Raw genomic sequence first — 18360 nt, forward strand, 5'->3', positions numbered from 1 at the left:
CGAAACCTCATGTTCAATGTGCCGCATTCTGTGAACCCATCTCACACATCTCTCTTAGGTCTGCATCACTATTTAACTTTCTCAATCCCTCTCCTATGCTCTTTCCAGGTACAAGCCACCAGACTTCCTTCATTCTCTCATAACCCAGCTCCTTATAATAGTTTCTCAGGTAAAATATATCCAGCCTATCCACCTCAACATCACCAAGGCAGTTTCTGTTGTCCGGATAGTAACCAATCTTTCCATCCACACCCTTTTCAAAACTTCCTCCATGATGAAACATAATGTCCAGTACTTTATCCATCTGCCAGATAAGTTAACAAACAAATTAAACACATGCAACCTTTCTTTGAGGAAGAAAAAAAACAGAACAACCCCTTCCTAACAACGTAACCACAAAAAACCTAACAACATAGAAATCTAAACAAAACACCAAACGAAGATGAACTCTCATTCAATCAACACACCACGTGAAGAGCCATCAGTGAAAACCCAAAAAAAATTTTATCTTCAACTACACATTATATTACTAACCTTGTTGTAGCTGATGATGACGATACCCTCTGCTTCAACAACTTCGTACCTGTGGCGTCCTTCCTTTTCCTGGCAATGAACTCACTCAACCACTAACCAGAACATGCCCTAATGTTACAGCAGTCTCTGGATGACAGAGAGAAGAAACATCTGAAGAGAAGAAGGAGAAAGACTAACGAATGATCAACTCTCTCCCCAAGCAACCTTTCAATTCCCCTCCAAGGCAAAACGACGTCATCCTGATTCATTAACTCCAACCAGGCACAACGGCGTCGTTTAAGGCTGCCTACGTGGACCATAAGCAGCCAGCTCAGCGCTCCGGCTGCTGAGTCACGCCGGAATCAGGGGGAGGGACCAGGATTTCGCACGGAGCTCAATCTCAAGGGCGCAATTAGAGCATTTCGAAAGTCAGGGGTAACATTGGTGCACGGTCTCAATCTGAGGGACCATTATGGAGTTTTACTCGTAATAATTATAAGTCTTAATTTTTTTTATTATACACCAAAAGAAATTAGTATAGGTGTTCATTTATCATTTATAAGTCTTAATTTATTTTTTATTATCCACTTCAGTTCAAAATCCAGTCTCTCCCTCAACTCTCACACGGACTCAGCCCATCTCCACTCTCCTCCTCACTGTCGCAGTCCCTGTCTCACCCTTTCTCTCCCTCGCTGTCGCAGCCGCCGTTGTTCATCACCCGTCTCCCACAGTCACACTTCGAAGCTGTTGTCCGTCGTCCTTCGCGCAGCTCGCACCCGCTGTCATCCTCCGCGGTTGAGCTGAAACTGAAAAGTGAAAAGGCAACAAAGAACAAGGCAACCCCGCAGTCCCGCAGCCCACAGCCCCCTCAGCCACCGCAGCCACCGGAGCCCCCGCAGTCACCGCAGCTCCCGCAGCCCCACTTCATTGTCATCGCGGAACTCTCCTCTGCTGGAAAGCTCCGTCGCCAAGGTAATTAATTTGTCACCGATTCCAACATGCATGCTTACCGTTATATATTGTTATTGTTGGTTAATTGATGATTATATGATGAAGCAACTATACGATGCCGGAGCAAGAAAAGTGTGGGTTCTGAGTACATTTTCTTTGGGGTGCTTTGCCAGGAGGTAGAACTGCAGCAGGAGGACCTTTAAGACTGTGTTCTGATATTGTCAATGGAGAAGCTCAATTATTCAATGGTCAATTAGCATCAACTGTTAGTTCTTTGCAGGCCACACTTTCTGGTTCTACCTTTCAATTCATTGATTTCTGTGCTGCACTGCCCAAGATCATACAAAATCTTTTTAGTTCAGGTTAGTGTGGCTCTCATGTGCTATTTAATTTGGTGGCAATTGATAATCACCATATCATGTATGTTTTAAGTTAATTAATCATTTCAGGGTCTATAAATGTTGCAAACGGATGTTGTGGGACTGGACTGGTAGGGATTGCAGAGACATATAACTTAGCCCTTTCAATTCATTGATTTCTACGCTGGAATCAATTGAGTTGTTTATGCTATGATTCTGATTTTGAATTGTTTATGCTGATTTTTCTGATTTGTTGATTTTGGTTGTTTATTTGTCTGATCTGAGTTGTTGAAGATACTGTGGTGCAAAGCTATGTTGGAATTTTTCTTTGTTTATTTTGATTTTTCTGATCGAGTTATTTATGCTGATGTTTCTTATTCTTATTTGTCATTTATGAGCATTTTTATTTTTATTAGTTATAATTTTGATGTTTGAAGATGCTTGTGAATTTTTAATGATAAATTATGGATAATTTATTAGGTAAAATTGTAAATTTTTAAATTTTATCAACTTAAGATCAATAAATTTAAATAATTAAAATTATATATTAAATTTTTAATAATTTTATTTTATATTTAATTAAACCAGTTAAACTCCGGTTGAACCTCTGAACTATTGAACCAGTCACTCTACCGGTTCATTAACCGGTTGGTTCTCGCAACCTATTTCGCAAGTAAACTAAGAACTGTGCTCTCCATTTAAATTGAGAAAGGATTTTATACAAGTGACTAGTTTATTTTCTATTTTTGCATTATTAGTTATGTTTAAGAATTGATACTTGATTGTTATTAATGTATTTGTGAAGGCTTGCTTTTGAATTTTTAATTTAAGCTTATTTTTTGTAATTTTATATTTATATTTAATTGTGATTGGATCCACCGGTTCAACTAGTAACCCACTAGTTAAACCAGTGACCCAATGATCCCGTCTTATGACCGGATTGATTACTGGTTCAATTCTCATAACTATGCTTAGCTCTGCTTGTTGTAAACAGTTAACAGTTGAGTTGAGAATTGCTGCAATGTCATCTCTTGTTCAGCACTTGCAAGCTCCCACTTCCATCCCTAAAACCCTGATCTCGATTTTCTCATTCCCTTTCTCCCCTCCCTTCCTTTCTACTATTTCCATCTCCCGTCGGACACTCCCCTGCTCCGCCCTACGCACCACCCACGACCGCCACGAACCGTCCCACAAACTTGACCACCACGAATTTTCCGACACTGACAATGAAGATGAAAATGAGGAGCTTGATGTCAACGCGCTAGAGCAAGAAGCCAAGGAGGCTGTCGAAGCTTACTCTACCTCTCTCTCACACATTCTCACCATTGGTCACTCTACATTTTTAAACTCTCCTTTTCATTTTGCTTATTCACGAAACTCCTCAGTAACTCTATTTTTATTTTTCTTTTGTGTTTTTTGTGTTTGGTGATTTCAGATGACGAGAAAAATGATATTAAGCAAACAGCTAAAAGACACAAGAGGGGTAAAATCGGAGCTAACAATGTCAGGGTAACATTCAGCTTTGTTTTCTGAATTATGGAACTCTTTATATTCTGGAGGAATCTGAGAATACAGGAGCAGTTGCATGATTGTATGTAGTTATGAGTTCAATATCTTTAAGACATTGAAATAAAATAGGTTTTGAAAGAGGTTACTGATTTGAATGGCAGATCCCTGACAACCTTCTCCCAAGAGTTGCAATTGTAGGGAGGCCAAATGTTGGCAAATCAGCCTTGTTCAACCGTCTTGTTGGGGTATTTGATCTTTCTTTGAGCTTTAAATTGGGAATTAAAGTTCGTCTGTGTTTTTAAAGTTGTCTTCTTGCTGCTTACATTGTTAGGGAAACAGGGCAATTGTGGTGGACGAACCTGGGGTGACTAGGGATCGCTTGTATGGTAGGTCCTACTGGGGAGACCGTGAATTCATGGTGGTGGACACAGGCGGGGTTCTTACTCTTTCAAAATCACAAGCTAATGTTATGGAAGATCTGGCTATTACTACTACAGTTGGTATGGATGGTATTCCGCTTGCCACTAGAGAGGCTGCAGTTGCCAGGATGCCATCAATGATCGAGAGGCAAGCGGTTGCAGCTGTCGAAGAATCATCTGTTATTGTTTTCGTCGTTGATGGTCAGGTATTTTGATGCTTGCATAAAATATTTTATTTTTTTCACATTGAGTCTATTGTGAGTAATGACTGATAACATCTGGGTTTTATGTATATTAAGTGTGTCATATGATCTTGTTTTATTAAACTACTCCTGATCATCACCCGAAGATCATAGTTGATTATGCTAAACAGGCAGGTCCATCGGCTGCTGATGAGGAGATTGCGGATTGGCTTCGTAGAAACTACTCAGATAAATGTGTCATTCTTGCAGTTAACAAGTGTGAATCTCCACGCAAAGGAATTTTGCAGGCATCTGAATTTTGGTCCCTTGGGTAAGTTATATCTGTGAGGATTTCCTTCCATGGGTGTGTCATTGGTGGGAAAGTTACATGCTTGAGGCATGATTAGACACAATTCAACATGATCATGATACACTCTTATTTTTATGGTCTCTTGGCATGGATATCGTGGACTAGATATACAATATGTTATGTTTGCTTTTGATGTCATTTTTCAAACGTGGTTTTGAATTTGCCTTAATGAGCATGAATTGTTTGTGGATTGGTTTGAAGATCCAGTTGAGGTCAGAGATGGAACTGATTAATTTTGCCAACATTTAATAATGCAGACTCTGATACCGTGTTAAAAAACTCTCTCTTCCAAAAGCTTAAGCCACTGGTTATGAGCAAATGAGTAGTTTTGAATCTAACATATATTACTTGCTACTATATCAGGTTTGAACCAATTCCAATATCAGCTATATCAGGCACTGGAACTGGAGATCTTCTTGATCTTGTTTGTTCAGGGTTGCAAAAAGTTGAGGTTGGTTTCTATGAAGATTGAATTTTCTTCTGTATATATCATTGATAATAGCTAACTTTGGGTCCTATCTTTTTTCATGTCACAAGAAAGTTGGTTTGACTAAATCATGCTTTCTCCAAAACAGTAACAAATCATGGGCACTTCATTGAAAATACTATAATTACCATCATAGATCAGCTTGTTTTAATCTTATTTGAATCCCGAGCTTGTTTAATTTATGATTTATTTTTGCAAAACAATAGGAGCCAAACAATATTGATGAAGAAGAAGATTATGTTCCTGCAATCTCAATTGTTGGCAGACCAAATGTTGGCAAAAGTAGCATTTTGAATGCACTAGTTGGTGAGGACAGAACAATAGTAAGCCCTGTCAGTGGCACTACACGTGATGCCATTGATACTGAATTTACCGGACCAGATGGCCAGGTTTGATTCTTTTGGTGACTATCCAGTAATTCAATTTTTGTGAAGCTAATGACTACTCAATAACTTGTTTTATGAATTTATGCTGTGAGAATGAAAACTAGGAAGGATTTGTTAGTTATAAGGTTTTCCCACTTGGTTCATATGGCTAATTTACTTGGACCATAATTATATTTGTATGAGCTTTTTGAATTTTGGGTCAACATGATAATTGACTTCTGGTATTCTTTCTGTAGAAATTCCAGCTTATTGATACTGCCGGAATCAGGAAAAGAGCAGCTGTAGCCTCAGCTGGAAGTACCACAGAGGCTTTGTCGGTGAATAGAGCATTTCGTGCTATTCGCCGTTCTGATGTTGTTGCCCTTGTAATTGAGGCCATGGCTTGTATCACAGAACAGGTTCTGATAGATGCTTTTATTTTATGTATTCTAGTTCATAATCAATTTTCATACACTGGTTATTCATTTATTTAATTTATTTTTCCTCACACATCTATGAATATGTTTTGAAGGACTACAAGATAGCTGAAAGAATAGAACAAGAAGGGAAAGGTTGTGTAATAGTTGTTAACAAGTGGGATACAATACCAAATAAGAACCAGCAGACTGCAACATACTATGAGCAAGATGTCAGAGAGAAGCTTCGAATACTTGACTGGGCTCCAATTGTTTATTCTACTGCAATAGCTGGCCATAGTGTTGACAAGTATGTTTTAGCTGAAATATTATTGATAAATTTAATCTGCATCATATACGAGTCGTTCATTCTGTGACTTACTCCATCTTTTCCTTAAAAACGGGTTCACCCTTCTGCGGAGTTCATCTTTATAAATAAATATCAGCTTGAAATTGCAATTGTGAATGAGCCCAATTTGTTATATTTTGTTGAAATTTAGGGTTTGCTATATAGGGAAGGTGGTAGTTACATAATCTCCATTGCATAAATAGTCTATACTAGACTAGTACTACCAAAATGATTTCATAAATTATTTATAGGGCTTGAGTTATGCTCATGGAAATGGACTCGGCTATTTCAAACAAATTCTCTATTTCAGTTACAGCCTTACAGGCTTTCTTTTCTCCCTTACTATAGAGTGTAATTAATGCTTTAGATCAATTATGGTGGATAGGTTTCTTGGAGGTAGACAATAATTTAGTGCCATATTTGTCATGATATTATGACTTACTCAGGATTGAAATCTTTTATTGGAGTTGATCCTCTGAGACAATTGCTGATTCCCTTTTGCTTTTTTGAACAAAGGATTATTGATGCTGCTAGTGAGGTTGAAAAGGAGAGATCAAGAAGACTCGGAACTTCTATACTAAATCAAGTAGTGCTGGAAGCAGTGGCTTTTAAGCCTCCTCCTAGGACACGAGCTGGTAAAAGAGGGCGTGTTTACTATTGTACACAGGTATGTCCATGTAATGATGCTTGTAATAGTTGCTATTGTATGCCTTTAGCTTAGATGTTTGTATGAATCCCTGTTTGTTGTCCTGTTGCCTTTATTTTTAATGCCGGAATAAAGCCCTTTGCATTTGTTAAGATGTTAAAATGAATAATATATTTTACTGGTGAAAACTTTTACCAATGAGAACATGAATGATATGATTAATGCCAACTGGATCAATCATAAGGTGGGTTGTTTCTGCTTGACATACTCACAAGTCATAATGCAATTTAATTACTTATTATCATATACACTCTTGCTGGGTGTTGTTCCCTTGCAGGCTGCTATAAGGCCCCCTACATTTGTGTTCTTTGTCAATGATGCAAAACTTTTTCCCGAGACTTACCGCCGCTATATGGAGAGGCAACTGCGTACTGATGCTGGTTTTTCTGGTACACCCATTCGACTTTTGTGGCGTAGCAGAAGGAGAGTGGGAAAAGATGAAGGTCAGTGTTTGAGGTGCTTGTGATATCAATTATATATTTTCTTCTAATTTGTTTTCTGTTTTCCTGCTTTCGATCATCATTTTCTAATTTTCTTGTCTCATCCCCTAAAATGGTTCACGTTAAGAATGCTATGGACATGAATATATGAACTTGCTAATTGATTTTCTCACAGGCAAAGCACAAGAATCCAAATGAATCTTTCATCAATTGATTAAAATTTGGCATCAATTACACTATAAAGATCAGACATTTTATCATGGAAAAAGTGGTTCTGGTTCTGTTTGTGTTGGTCAAAAAGAAGGGGTCTTAGAATCAGCAATACAAAGATTGCCCAATACGTGCAAGCTGAAATCTATCAAGACTATTGAAAGCTCCAAAATGATGGGAAATGCGCCTGAAATGTGGATGATACTAACTTATTATTTACAGTGATCAGAATGTTTTTGTAATCCTTAAGCATATTCAATCGTCAACAAATACATTGTAAATTTATGTATAGAAGTTGTTACATCAAATATATGTTATTCAATTACCAAGTATTCAATCTTTTTAATGCTGAACATGCAATTAGTGATGGTTAAACAAATTGTTACCAAGTAATTGTTACCTTTATGCCATATAATAAGCTAGGCTACATCTTACTTTGCCACTTGGGAGTGCAACACGGCCAAGTGACTTAGCCAATCACCATCAGCAAATACAATACAGGAAACATCAAAACTTACAATTCTGACCGCATTAACTGTCTAAGGAAAGTAGGTATGGTATGAGGATTTCATTGACATCTTCGTTATGATATACCAAGTCGCTTTTTTTGGGGTCTTGATATACTAAGTTCTTTTATCTGCAGAAACGGTATTTTCATTGTTTTGTTTTTAAATCTGCGGGCCTCAAACACATTTGTTACCCAACATACTAAGAATAAAACTTGATTCAATACAACAAACCGAAACCTAAACCCAAAATATTTGACAATATCCATTTGGAGCTAACAAATTAATTAATAAATTACCATAAGCATTAGGTATAGTATGATTTTCTAATGCATCCAAGCACTTCTTCCTCTTTATAATCGGTAACTACTATATTTTCATACACTTGTAGTTCTAGGAACTTCAATTTTGTTTACTTACTAGGCATTAAACTTATGTGAGGGAATCTTAGAACAATGAATAACTAGAGTTGATTCCGTATCACCCAAAACTACGGATTCAAATTGCGGAATTAGTGATATAATTCTCATGTTAGACTACCTATATTATACTCTAAGTACAGCCTTTTTTCCAATCCTGCAATAATGCGAAATACTTGTGATAAATTACCCTTTGATGCGCACTAAACTTGTAATGCTAAACTTCCAATAACTACACAAAAGCTTGGAACAAGTTCAGACCAAACGATGCAGAATGCTGAAAAAATACTTATTTACTTTCGAGTTTACGTGACGAAACATTTAAAAAAGCTCAACCATCTTCATTCGTTCAAATAACTATATTATAAGGTCCCCAAAATTTGACAAAACATACAACTATGAATAATGCAAGCTGTGCAACAGACAGTGAAAATTCTAAAATAAAATTGAAGCAGAGGTATATAATCAAATTTTGGCAACATTAGCATACTTAAATCTAACACAGTATCACTAATATAGAGAAACAAACCTTTTGGCAGCCTCAAGTAATGCCGAGAAACTTCTCCAACAACCAGCATAAAACAATTTCCCCTGCTGAGAAAAAATGAAGAACCAACTTATAGGATCAGAATAAATGTATGTGCAAGGGAAAACTAACTAGTGATGAAATTTTGGCATGTCAGCATTCAACAGCTACAAGAGCATGCATGTAATGAAATCTAATGTATGTATAAAATAGACTTAACTACAGAAGTAACTTTGGCATGACAGCAGTCAACAGCTACAGAAGCATGCAATGAAATCTAAGGTTTGTGGAGAGTTAGTAGACTTAGTAAAGCAAGATGCACAAAGAATAAGATGTAAAGGCCAAAAACATTACCTTTTTCAGCGCCTATCGGTTTTTCCAGTGGAGCGCTTTCCAGAAAACAAGTGCTTCGGCTTAAGAGTTGGTATGACTCTATCAGCTTCTCCGCGGCGAGCTTGCTTGTTTCTCTTCTTGACAGACTTCTTTGCAAGTTTAATCGCCTTGATCTTTTGTGCAGAGTCCTTTAAGCCCTCTCCGGGCACAACTTCATGTGGTGGGCGAGATACAGACCTGGATCGTGAACGTGACCTACTCAGGCGCTGCTTCTTGTCGGGTGTATCACCATCAACATCCATACTGTCTCCACCATCAGGTGACCTGTCCCTCTTCCGACCTCTCCTAGAGACAGACCTACTTCGCATTCTCTGGATTGCCAGACTGGGATCAAGCCCCAGAGAAGACAACTGCCTACCCATCCTCTCAGATGTGAATTTCTTGTCTTTGTCGAATTTCCTAGGAACAGTTGGCCGGCTCTCCGCATTGCTCTTCTTAATCCTATGCTGTTGGATGAGCAAGCTTTTCTTTTTTCTAATCTCAGCTAAAGCTGCTTGCTGTTCTGGAGTCAACTCAGCTCCATCAATCTCAAACTCGCCATTTTCCTCTTCTGCCTGTCTTATGCCCTCTTCTCTTTCCAACTCTTCAACCCTTTGGAGAATATCAGGATCAATGAAGTCATACACATTGTGACCATCCAAAATTTCTGGCAGTATATCTTCTTTCCATTCATCATTAGCCAAAATGTAATGCTTCCTCAAGTTCATTGAGTATACACCTGCTCCACCATTCGCATTCTCCAGATCCTTCTCGGTTTTTCTCTTTTCCTTTTCAGCTGCTGCTTTTGCTTTAGCTTCCAAAACAGCCTGAGGAATGCATGGTGGCCTTTCCTTCTGGTCACGTTGTTTTGGTATCGCAACATGAAACCTATTCAAGCAGTCATTAATTTTCTTTGACTTCATCTTCACCTCCACCCTCTGATTCAGTAGCCTCTCACATGCTGCATTTTTCACAGAAATCACCCCTTCCTCTGTCAAAGTGCTCATGGTCAACAACACACTGTCATCACTTGTTGCCTCACCTCCTTGGCCAATTACAGTCTTCAAGGCTTCGGATTTCATCTCGATGACCAGCTTCATGTCTTCCTCAGATATCCCCTCCAGTGGTTGCAAGTCGGTCTTGTTGCACACTATGATCAGCGGCTTGTTCATAAACAAAGACTTAATGCTGTGAAATAGAGCTGCCTGCTGAGCAATACTATAACCACAAGACCCAGATATATCCAAGAAAAACAGTATTGCAGCTCTCAGATGAGCTAAAGCAGTAATACTGCACATCTCAATAATATTTCGATCCTCAAAAGGCCTGTCCAAAATACCCGGTGTATCAATTACTTGGTACCTCAGGTATTTGTAGTCTGTGTGGCCAACGAACAGCGACTTTGTGGTGAAAGCATAAGGCTGCACATCCACATCAGCTCTTGTAATTTTGTTAATGAATGAACTCTTGCCAACATTAGGGTAGCCACAAATCAAAATAGTCCTGGTGTTTGGATCTATCGACGGAAGCCTAGCCATATGTTGCCTAACCTGTTCGAGGTAAGCCAAACTCGGGCCAATCCTCTTGATGACAGTGCACATGCGACCAAGAGCAGCAACCTTCAGACACTTGCACCGGTACAGTGAGTCACCATACTTCAACAGCTTCACATAGTCTTTTGCAATCTTACCAATAAGATTCCTGGCGGTGTTGATCTGTCCAAGTGCAAGCTTGTAATGGTCTTTGTTGTAGAGCACGTGGAGGAGATCTCCGTAGAACGGGTGAATATCGTCGAGGCGAGGAAACTCATCAATGATGGTAGAGATCTTGTCATGGAAATTTTGTTGAGTGTACTTCACTTTTCGCATATAAAACTGACGGAGACGGGAAATTGCATATCCTTTGTGCACGACGGTTGGTGTCTGGCGCTGGGTACGGGAGAGGATGATGTCAACAAAGTCCTTCCCATTCGGCACTACCGTAATCTTCTTGAAGTTATACTGCACCATTGTGTTGAATCAACCTATCCCAGACACAGATTAAAATGAAATGCACAAAAAGGTGGAGGCACTGCAAGAATCGAAGTTTAAAACATATTCCCACACTAATTGATCAATAATACTAGTTTTAAGCAGAGAATGAGGAGATTTAGGTTTTCTTAGCTAAGGAAACTAGCGAATTGAATTGCAGGAATTCAACACCAAGAATACAGAATATAGAGTACAGAATAGCATAGCTAATCATTCAATGATTCAAGTTATGTAAGGGAGAGCTTTAAGATGGTTCAATCATCGCTAACAACCAGATATGCGTTCAATCTTGCCAGAATCAAGCAACAATTCAGCAATCATCAACAACAATTTCATATCTAAAATCAGTAACAACAGAAATTATATATGATTGCAAATTAGTAATTACAATGAAGCAACAACACAAATTCGGCAACAACAGAACCAACTGCAACAACTAAAAAACTTCATGCCAACAATAACTTCAGAATCCAATTTCAGAACACACATTCAGCTCAGAATCTTAAAAATTAACTAGAAAATAAAGATGAAACTGAAGAAGAAATGGCCTACCGGTGAGACGCCGGGGGAGGAACGGCGGTGACAGAGTGAGCTCGGAGGAACACGGCACTGACAGCGACCTCGTAGAGATAGAGAGAGAGCTTGAGAGAGACGCCAGGAGCCGAGCAGGAGCAGTTCGCGATGGCAACGAGAAGAGCTCAGAGCAGAGATTCCACGGCGAGGAGAAGATGGTGAGTGGCAGAGACGTTCCGCGACTGCACCCTCTGTCGGTCACAATTCCGGCGGCGACGGTGAGCTCTGGCCGAGGAGAGGAGTTCGGCGATGGTAGGAGCTGCTGCCTGCTCCAGCTGGTGGTGGCTGGCTGATGAGTGTTGATGATGAGTTGATGAATCAAGGGACTAGGGAGGCCTTTAGGATTAACTGGTTAAGAGAGGGTGAGTGAGTGAGTGGAGGCTAGGGTTGCCGTTTGAGCCTTTGGAGTTTGGAGGCTAGGGTTGCTTCCTGAATCAGGAAGGGGGCTGGAAGGAGGAGTGAGTGAGTGAGGGTGCTGCAATTTGGTTAGGGTTTTTTTTGGAGTTTGAAACAAAACGAAGCCGTTTGAGGAAATTTTTGAAAATCGGTCGGTCACGATTCAATTTGACTGACCGGTTCGACAGTTTGACAGTGGTTTTTAAATTTGGCCATTATAGTTTTGAGTATATATCTATTTTGGTTCTCAAACAATTAATTTTGTCCGTCACTTAGGCTTTTGGCTCCATCAACTCTAACGGAACACAAAATGGTCCCTGAAAACTCTAACATGGGACAAAATAATCATTGACAACTCTAACAAGGGACAAAATAATCCATGACCCCTTTATTCGAAAACGACACTGTTCTTCCCCAATTTTTATCATATCTCGCATAACTCTAACATTCATACTCTCCTTCTTCACCTTCACAATCTTCTTTTTCATCTTTTTCTTCCTCCTCTTTAGCTCCAAGATTAAGTCATGGTGTAATTGTCACACGTGTCGCACCTATCTCAACATATCATGGACCACACACTTTCTAAATCTTTGTGACTGGTACATCCATCTCCTCTGCACTTCACTCACCAAAAGTATCCACTTTCACGTCTTTGATAACATCACCTCCAACCCTGACAACGTCCACGACATCCTCAAGACCAAGTTCTACAACTACTCCAAAGGCATGCCTTTCTCCACTCTCCGGCAAGCAATATAGATTGTTGGACGTTAGAACATTATGAGAAGATTCTCCTTCGACATCATATACAAATTCTCATTTGAAATAGACACTGAGTGCTTCATTCCTTCTTTCTCGGAGTCCAAGTTGGCAGACAATTTCGACCTCGCATCCAAGTTATCACAACGAGCAATGTCGCCGTTGCCGCTCATATAGAAACTGAAACGATTACTGAACATTGGTATGGAGAAGAAGCTGAAGGAAGCGATTGGAGTGGTGGACAATGTGGTCATGGAGATGTTAGGGCAGAGGAAGAAGCAGATGGCAATGACGACGACGAGTCTTAACAAATTAGACTTGCTGTCTAGATTCATGGGATCCATCGAAGACGACAACTAGTTCAGAGACATAAGCATTCGTTTCCTAGGTATGACTTGGTTGAGAACAAGTTGAGGATTTTTTTTCTTGTAAATATTAAATTTATAAAGTGTGCATTGTGTAGTTTGAAGTTATAGTGTTAGACTGTTAGTGTTATGCGATATATGATGGAAATTGGGAGAGAACACTGTTGTTTCCGAACAGAGGAGATCAAGGACCATTTTGTCCCCTGTTAGAGTTGTCAAGAACTATTTTGTCCTCCGTTAGAATTAACGGAGTAAAGGACCTGAGTGACTGACGGAATTAATTGTTAGGGACCAATCGAATAATTAATTTTAGTTGGGGACTAAAGTGCCCAGTCTAAAATTTTTTGAGGACCAAAATGGATATATACTCTATCGTTTTTAATTGAACCACAAATCTCATTGGTTCATCGTTCAATCAGTTTGAACCGATTTTCAGAACCTTGGCAGAAAGTGAAATTGAGCAAAATGTGAATGAATAGAGGCAAAGAAATCAAAAGTAGGACTTACCTTGAATCGCGTTGGTTCAAAACGTATGCTGAGAAATGAAGAAAGGGTTCTAGAGATGATTTGGTTTGAGGTGGCAGCTCGTTTCAACACCAACACCTTCTTGTTGAAAAAGCATAGTTGTCAGAATCGAACCAATAATTAAACTGATCAAGTTATCAGGTCACTGGGTTACTAGTTCAACCGATAGATCACAGGTTGAACCAGTTAACCGGTCCCACAAAAATAAAAATATAAAATAATCAACATAAAACAATATAAATACAATAATATATATACAACAGCAACAGCATAGAACAGTAACAAACAATATATTACACTATAAAATAAAAAGTTGAATAATCTGCCAGGAATCAACAAGTTATAATTAATCAAATATAATCAATAACAAATTTAGAATTCAATTCAACTATAATACAAATTCAACTCTAAATCCCACTATATTCCCATCATATAAAATTACTAAATCTTCCTCCCATATACAATGAGTTCAACTATTCATCTTCAACTGTTTCTAATTTTCAAATTTAAAATTTTCAAACACTGAATCCTAACCTCTCCAAAGCACTGTATCTAATGGGAGTGGATCCTCTCCAGTGAATAAAAAACTGGATGGTGTGCAGTGTTTAATCTAACCATTCACCACACTCTCTCTCTTATTTATTTCTGGTCCCACTATTAAAATCAAAGGTAAGAGATTGCACTGTATTTTGTCAAGTGTTGAAAAAACTGGAGAGGATCCATTTCCGTATCTAATGACCACTGCAGCATTCAAATCCACCACAGATCTAATCATTTCAATATCAAACATCAAAATAAAGACAGATTTGGAGAGTTTTTATTAACAGGGGCAAATTCATAATCACAAGCAAAAATTTTCAGCATTATAATATTAATCAACAAATTATAATCAACCAAATATAATCAACCACAATCAAAATTCAACAAATTCAGTTAATCAACATCATTAATCAGTTAATCAACATCATTATAACTAATCAGTTAATCCACGAGAGACAGAGTTCTACCTTTTTTGGAATAATAATATTGATTAACTGATTAATGATGTTGATTAACTAAATTTGTTGAATCTATATTGTAGTTGATTATATTTGGTTGATTAAATTTGTTGATTAATATTGTAGTACTGAAATTTTTTGCTTGTGATTATGAATTTGCCTCTGTTTAAAAAAAAAATTCCAAATTTGTCTTTATTTTGATGTGTGATATTGAAATGATTAGATCGGTAGTGAATTTGAATCTTGTGATGGTCATTAGATACAGTGTTTTAGAGAGGCTAGGATTCAGTGTTTGAAAATTTTGAATTTGAAAATTAGAAACAAATGAAGATGAATAGTTGAATTCATTGCATATGGGAGGAATATTTAGTAATTTTTTTGTGATGGAAATATAGTGGGATTTAGAGTTAAATTTGTATTATAGTTGAGTTGAATTCTAAATTTGTTATTGATTATATTTGGTTGATTATAATTTGTTGATTCTTGGTAAATTATTCAATTTTTTATTTTATAGCGTAATATATTGTTTTATAGTGTAATATATTGTTCATTGTTGTTCTATGTTGTTGTTGTTATATATATTATTGTATATATGTTGTTCTGTGTTGATTATTTTATATTTTTATTTATGTGAGATTGAATTAATCGATTCAATTTATAATCTATCGATTGAACCAATCAGAATAGAGCCACATAATGATAAAGGAGAGTAATAGCCTTTTTTAATTTTAACTTTTTACGTGTAAATTATATATAAATTTTAGTTTAATTTTTTTTAAAATTTTATTTTATTTTTATTTTATTATATAAATATTTTTAATCTTTTCTAATATTTCATCTAACTTCACGCCTAAAATTAATAATCTAATAAATCAGTAATTTAATCGATTTAATTACTAATTTAATTCTAATAACTATGTTTATAATCTCAAATACTGTACGAAAATATTAAGAGGTTGCACTTTTTGCTCTGTTCCGTGTTCACCATTGAGAGATAATGCAAGTATAAAATCTCTCTCTTTTTATGCAAGTGAATAAAGTCCTTTAACTTATTTAAAATTGAATATTAGACAATAAAAATTTAGATATAATTAGTTTTATATAAAATTAATAATTAAAAATTATTAAATAATTTAATTAAATTTTTATTTAATTATTCTTAATTATTAATTTCGTACAAAATTGACTTTATCTAAATTTTCCCGGTACTAAGTCATTAGTTATTACAAACTCACTTTCAACGTGAGACGTATTTTTATTTTTCTAATTATGGAAAAGGTGGGACAATAGATGGGAACCGACAATAATATGAGAAGGCGCAAATCACGGTTTTGAGCAATTCAACTAATTAATAGAGATTATTAGTGTCTAAATTACATACAACATAAATACACATATCTCCTAATTTAAAGTCACAGATCAAATCAAAGAGACACATAGAATGCCGAAATTGGCGTGATTGTTAGCAAATAATACAGATAGAAGTATTTACAGTATAATATATTGTAATAATGTTGCTATCCTTTATTCCATTGTTAGTTTCGAAGATTTGTATACAGTTTTTTTTTTCTTTTTAATTTTATTAAATAGGGTTGAGCAAGATTCTGAGCACACTGCGCATGTCAAATTCTGAGTGCTGTTCTTCTCAATGAATAAATAAGTAAAAAATATTCCCTAATAATATTTGTTTTATGGAGGTAGCTCTATTTGTCAATATCTATTATTTAATTTTTTAGCCGAACAGAAAAAGTAATATTTAAGTCAAGTATATATAAGGTTCGCAACCAAGTTAACTTAGTCTAGTGGTTAATTTACTAGTCTATTTAAATAAGTGTCAGAGTTTGAATCTTGCTTTATGCATGCAGCAACTCATTGGCCAACAACAAACCTTTAAATAGAATTTAGTATTGCGCGCGACGAATTAATCCTTGGTCTATCGGATTGGAAGATACCGTAGAAATAAAAATGGGAATAAAGATTTCTTTGGAGAAAATTTTTAATTGGACATAAAAAGTTCAACTATTAAATCAGTTGTATATAATATACTTTATTCACTTAGCAATTTTATTTTGCAGTTGAATGTTATTTCAATGAATTTTTAATAAATATTTTAAAATAATAAAAATGATATAAAATAAAAAATTATTGATTATTAAACAGAAAAAAGAAATGTATTCAACCAATAAAAAGAATTAAAAAAATAACAAAGAATTTCGCAGCAGTAAACTGAATCACCATAATATAAACATTGGGTTTCAAAAACAAATTAGAATTCAGCAGCAGTTTTAAACCACGGCAAACACTTGACCGATTAAAATACCAATATAGCAAATATTCCTGCGTGGTAAGTTGTGGAGGGATATAGCACATCCGACCTAGGGTATATCTCGGCTTTTCAAGAACGACAGCGGTGGCAGTCTGATTGCATATGTCATATAAGAAAGGAATTTGAGTATTTTTTATGTATGTTTGTTTGTTTATGGAGTTGGGAATTGAGTTTCCCTTTACTTCCCTCGAATGTGGTGTTTTGACACAAATGAAATGTGCACCTTCTCAATTGCATCCAAATTCTTGGAATTCGTGAGAGGGTTTGAGATATTAATGGTTTTTCTTGAAATTGAACCATCGCTGGAGGTGTTTTTTGTTTTGTTTCAGGCGAAAGAGGTGAGGAATGGGTTATGGTTGAACTTGGCTAGTGCTCCTAACTGGGCTATATTTATTCTTTACAAATTGTCGTTCAAAGGATTTAAGAAAATGTTTGTGAAAGTTAGGTCGTCTAAGCAAGAGTATCCGTTTTATGTTGATGAGTTTTTTGTGGAAAGGTTTCCTTTGTTTTGGCATGCGTCACCGCGTCAGATACTAGGAATGGATCGGATGGAGTATAGAGATGAAATGATTGTGGAGTTTCTAGTAAATAACATATCGTCGTCAAGGTTATTGGCTATTGCTGAGTTGCTTGAGTTGGAGTCTGATAAAGAATCCTTGACCGAGTATTTAGGTAATGTAAAAAGAGTTGGTGTTCTGCTAATGTTATAGTGTTTTGGCATTGATTGTTGTTTGTGTGTTGTTTTGCAGGTGAGAAAGCGCCGAAGGTTACATCGAGTAGTTTGTGTGCTTTCTTTAAAGAGAAGAATGTGGATAAGGAATGGTCGAGTAATATTGCAAATGCTGAAAGAGGGGCCGAGGTGAATCAAGCATCGCCACGAAAGAAGGTTGGGTATAAAAGAAAAAGGGTAAATGAAAAAGAAGCTACAGTGGATTTCACCGAAACTAAATTTGTTGATAAGGAGGTTAATTTAGAGGAAGTGGAAAGGTATATTGAAAACTAGAAATAGCTGCATGGGTATAAGGGCAATAAGGATCTTACCTCTATGTAAAGTGGCCATTTTCCCTTCATGCTTGTGTCTGATGAGTATGGTTAATGTCCGACTGATGTTAAGCTCGTCTAGGGTGACAACACTACCCGCTTGTGTTTGATGAGTATGGTAATGTCCGGCCAATGTTAAGCTCGTCTAGGGTGACAAGACTACCCAAACTCGTGGGTACCCACCTAACCCCTACCCGTCCCTTAGGGGTGGCAGGAGTACCCGAACCCGTGGGTACCCGACCCGTCCC

The 18360-nt window shown here is 37.0% G+C and overlaps 2 protein-coding genes across 4 annotated transcripts; one reads left to right on the forward strand and one right to left on the reverse strand.

Moving 5' to 3' along the window:
* The first annotated feature begins 1102 nt into the window (after positions 1 to 1102).
* LOC107473220 (uncharacterized) lies at positions 1103 to 8377 on the forward strand. 2 transcript variants are annotated; one of them, XM_021134854.2, is made up of 15 exons: positions 1103 to 1485; positions 1638 to 1826; positions 1914 to 1954; positions 2818 to 3151; positions 3259 to 3332; positions 3494 to 3577; positions 3664 to 3957; positions 4125 to 4264; positions 4667 to 4754; positions 4997 to 5179; positions 5413 to 5574; positions 5688 to 5881; positions 6437 to 6587; positions 6904 to 7069; positions 7242 to 8377. In XM_021134854.2, the coding sequence occupies exons 4-15, from the start codon at positions 2845 to 2847 to the stop codon at positions 7262 to 7264; spliced, it is 1866 nt and encodes a 621-aa protein (XP_020990513.1). In that variant the 5' UTR covers positions 1103 to 1485; positions 1638 to 1826; positions 1914 to 1954; positions 2818 to 2844; the 3' UTR covers positions 7265 to 8377. The 2 variants fall into 2 exon arrangements, with proteins under 2 accessions (XP_020990513.1, XP_020990515.1); XM_021134856.2 differs by lacking the exon at positions 1914 to 1954 and having other exon boundaries at positions 1376 to 1485; positions 1570 to 1826; positions 7242 to 8073.
* A 150-nt stretch (positions 8378 to 8527) lies between these two features.
* On the reverse strand, positions 8528 to 12185 carry LOC107473219 (nucleolar GTP-binding protein 1). 2 transcript variants are annotated; one of them, XM_016092769.3, is made up of 3 exons: positions 11682 to 12185; positions 9082 to 11122; positions 8528 to 8792 (listed from the first exon to the last, which is right to left on the reverse strand). In XM_016092769.3, the coding sequence occupies exon 2, from the start codon at positions 11106 to 11108 to the stop codon at positions 9087 to 9089; it is 2022 nt and encodes a 673-aa protein (XP_015948255.1). In that variant the 5' UTR covers positions 11109 to 11122; positions 11682 to 12185; the 3' UTR covers positions 8528 to 8792; positions 9082 to 9086. The 2 variants fall into 2 exon arrangements, with proteins under 2 accessions (XP_015948255.1, XP_015948254.1); XM_016092768.3 differs by having other exon boundaries at positions 8528 to 8795.
* Positions 12186 to 18360: the final 6175 nt, after the last annotated feature.

The sequence above is a fragment of the Arachis duranensis genome, chromosome 2, assembly GCF_000817695.3.
Source record: "Arachis duranensis cultivar V14167 chromosome 2, aradu.V14167.gnm2.J7QH, whole genome shotgun sequence".
Taxonomy (NCBI): Eukaryota; Viridiplantae; Streptophyta; class Magnoliopsida; order Fabales; family Fabaceae; genus Arachis; species Arachis duranensis.

Bases quoted from the DNA above. Each gene is read 5' to 3' on its own strand.
- LOC107473220 (XM_021134854.2), top strand. From the start codon at position 2,845: ATGTCATCTCTTGTTCAGCACTTGCAAGCTCCCACTTCCATCCCTAAA. The intron at 3,152-3,258 runs GTCACTCTACAT...TGGTGATTTCAG, and splicing joins CTCACACATTCTCACCATTG to ATGACGAGAAAAATGATATT. The intron at 3,958-4,124 runs GTATTTTGATGC...TATGCTAAACAG, and splicing joins TTTTCGTCGTTGATGGTCAG to GCAGGTCCATCGGCTGCTGA.
- LOC107473219 (XM_016092769.3), bottom strand. From the start codon at position 11,108: ATGGTGCAGTATAACTTCAAGAAGATTACGGTAGTGCCGAATGGGAAG.